Source organism: Micropterus dolomieu, linkage group LG22, assembly GCF_021292245.1.
Source record: "Micropterus dolomieu isolate WLL.071019.BEF.003 ecotype Adirondacks linkage group LG22, ASM2129224v1, whole genome shotgun sequence".
Taxonomy (NCBI): Eukaryota; Metazoa; Chordata; class Actinopteri; order Centrarchiformes; family Centrarchidae; genus Micropterus; species Micropterus dolomieu.
The window spans coordinates 3,033,138-3,035,764 of record NC_060171.1 but is presented as its reverse complement, the minus strand read 5'-3'; the positions used below and the strand labels follow the sequence as shown (position 1 = coordinate 3,035,764).

The following is a 2,627-nucleotide window of genomic DNA, read 5'->3' as shown; positions in this document are numbered from 1 at the left end:
CCTCACAGTCCCCTCATGTGAAGGTGGACAAACGCTGACTTTTGTCCAGTCCTTGGTGGGTGGAGCAGCGTTCAGGGACAGGAGTCTTTGGAGGAGGTGGAGGTGGTCTTCAGAGCGTGAGAGCTGCTCCACCTCAGAGCTTCTCTTCTTCAGCTCAGAGATTTCCTGTTCCAGCTCTTTGATGAAGCCTTCAGCCTGTTTCTCTGTCTTTCTCTGCTTCTCTTTGATCGTGTCGATGAACTCGGCCTGGCTTCTCTCAACAGACTCCTTCAGAGCGCTGAAGACCTGAACACCACCTGCTATCTCTCTGTCTGCATAAACCTTACTGAGCTCCACCGAGCGTTTGATCTCCTGAATCTTCAGTCGTCTCTTCTGGATCATCTGCTGAGTTTCAGCCTCTGTCTTCCCCAGCTCGGCCTTCTTTCCTTCATATTCTTCTTTCAGAGGAACAACATCATGTGTCTTGTGGTCTGAAACAGTGCAGAGCATGCAGACACACATCTGGTCGGTCTTACAGAACAGCTCCAGCAGTTTATCGTGCTTCGTACACATCCTGCCTTCCAGGTTCTCCACAGGGTCGATCAGCTGATGTCTTTTCAGGCGTGAAGCTGTCAGATGAGGCTCCAGGTGAGTCTCACAGTAGGAGACCAGACACACCAGGCAGGACTTCAGGGCCTTCAGTTTGGTTCCAGTGCAGACGTCACAGGGAACTTCTCCTGGTTTGGCAGCTTGTTGCTCTGAGCTGCTGCTGCTGGCTTTCTGTTGAGCTGACTGTCTGAACTGAGCAGCCATCTCAGAGATGAAAGTGTTGACCTGCAGCTCAGGTTTTGTGTAGAAAACCTCTTTACAGTTGGGACACTGATACGGGACATTAATATTCCAGTGTTGAGTGATGCAGGTTTTACAGAAGTTGTGTCCACATGGTGTGCTGACTGGATCAGTGAACACATCCAGACAGATGGAGCACAGAAACTGATCTTCAGTCAGCAGACAGCTGGCAGCAGACATATCCACACTCTGAGGACAAGAAGGGTGAAACAACAAAACTGTAACAACACAAGTTTTGTTTCATAACATCAAACAATGATTAGCGGAATATCAGGTGAGTCATCGTGATTTCTGTTTGTTTATTTCACCTGACTGAGGAACATATTTACTAAGAAAATAAACAACACAAAAGAGCTGTGTTTGTCCATGTCCTGCCTTCAGGGTTCCAGTTCCACTTCGGCTAAGCTTGGGCTGTCTGCCTAAGGTCCCCTGTCAATCACCTACTTCCTGGACACTTGCCTTTGAGTCCCTCCACCAGACCTCCCTCCACCCATCCTGGTTCGATTTGGCACTTCCTGTTTAGTTTTGAACATTTTTGTCTCTTCTGTCTATTCTGAACTTTTATTTCCTGTCTTTGTATTTTCCGTGGTTTGATTGTTTGCATCTGTCTCGTTTACCTAATGTGTCCCACCTGTGCCTCGTTTCTTCACCTCCCCTTTGTGTACTTAAGTCTCTGCCTTTCCTTCAGCCTTTGTTGGATTGTTAGTTTATGTTTTCGAGTGTCTCCCCTGTTCATGGTTCGTATTGTGGATTTCATGTTTTGGTTCTTGTCTGCCTTTTGTGTGCTTTTTGTTGGATTATTGTTTTTTTGTATTTTGCCTTTTGACTTCCCACGTTACCTGCATCTGGACCTAAATCCTTGTTCCTGGGACTGAACTTGGCAACCCCTTGACACAAGCCCTCTGCTTCTGGTTGATTACATAATGTAAATCTGTAAAGTCATGACATTTCAAACCCCCCAAAACACAATGTGATCACTCCATTACTGTCACATCACACATGAAATAATATAATAATACTGCTACCCTGCTGTTTATATTATTACCAGAGTGTAGAACAGCTTTATACGCTGTAAAACATCTGATTTATGCCTTTATAGGCAATAAAGGCAGTCAGATACTGTACTTTGGACTATCCAAGGGGCATCTAGGCCAGTTAGCTTTTATCGGGACAAGTTTAGGTGGTGTCCTGTCTAAGCTTAACTAGCCAGAGTTCAGTCACTGTACTTTGGTTTTTACCTCTGTTTTGTTTACATGCTGATTTTCTCAAAATGTTACATATCTATGGCTTCATATCTTTTATCTGGTAAAACAGATGTAAAACAGTCAGATTCTGGTTTGAACTAAACTTTGACCAAATACTGAGTCAGAGCATTTTGGCTTTGTAGGGCCGTGTACTCACCAGGGTTTGGCAGAGATTCTGCTGTTTTGTTGAGAAAAACCTGATGGATTCAGTTGAAAGTTTCTTTAGAGAGAAACAGAGAGACTTGTCTCGACTGCAGCTCTGCTGTCACTCAGACAAACTTTCACTTTCATTTGAGGAAATGTGACGTTGTAGCTCTCCTCTTTCACTGTTGCTCCTCCTCTCAGTGCAGCTCTGGAAGTGAGGTTTTATTGCCTCCTTGGGAAAAAACTTTGGAACAAGATGAGTTTTTACTTTTTGTTTCTTATTTGTTTTTCAACAATGGAAGCATATATAGTCCTAACAACTGTAACGACTGTCGTTACAGCAACCAGGAACACTAACGAACCAGCAGTATCGATGACCCTGGCAAACGACCCCACTGAGGTTAAATAGCT

At 44.5% G+C, this 2,627-nt stretch overlaps 1 protein-coding gene across 1 annotated transcript in view; it reads right to left on the bottom strand.

Moving 5' to 3' along the window:
- Positions 1 to 177: 177 nt before the first annotated feature.
- Positions 178 to 2,627, bottom strand: part of LOC123962067 (E3 ubiquitin/ISG15 ligase TRIM25-like) — a gene marked incomplete at its 3' end in the record, with an annotated part of 2,947 nt that continues 497 nt past the window's right edge. The window contains exon 2 of the mRNA XM_046037966.1: positions 178 to 1,017. Coding sequence (XP_045893922.1) covers positions 178 to 1,008 — 831 coding nt within the window. The remainder of the gene's footprint in view (positions 1,018 to 2,627) is intronic.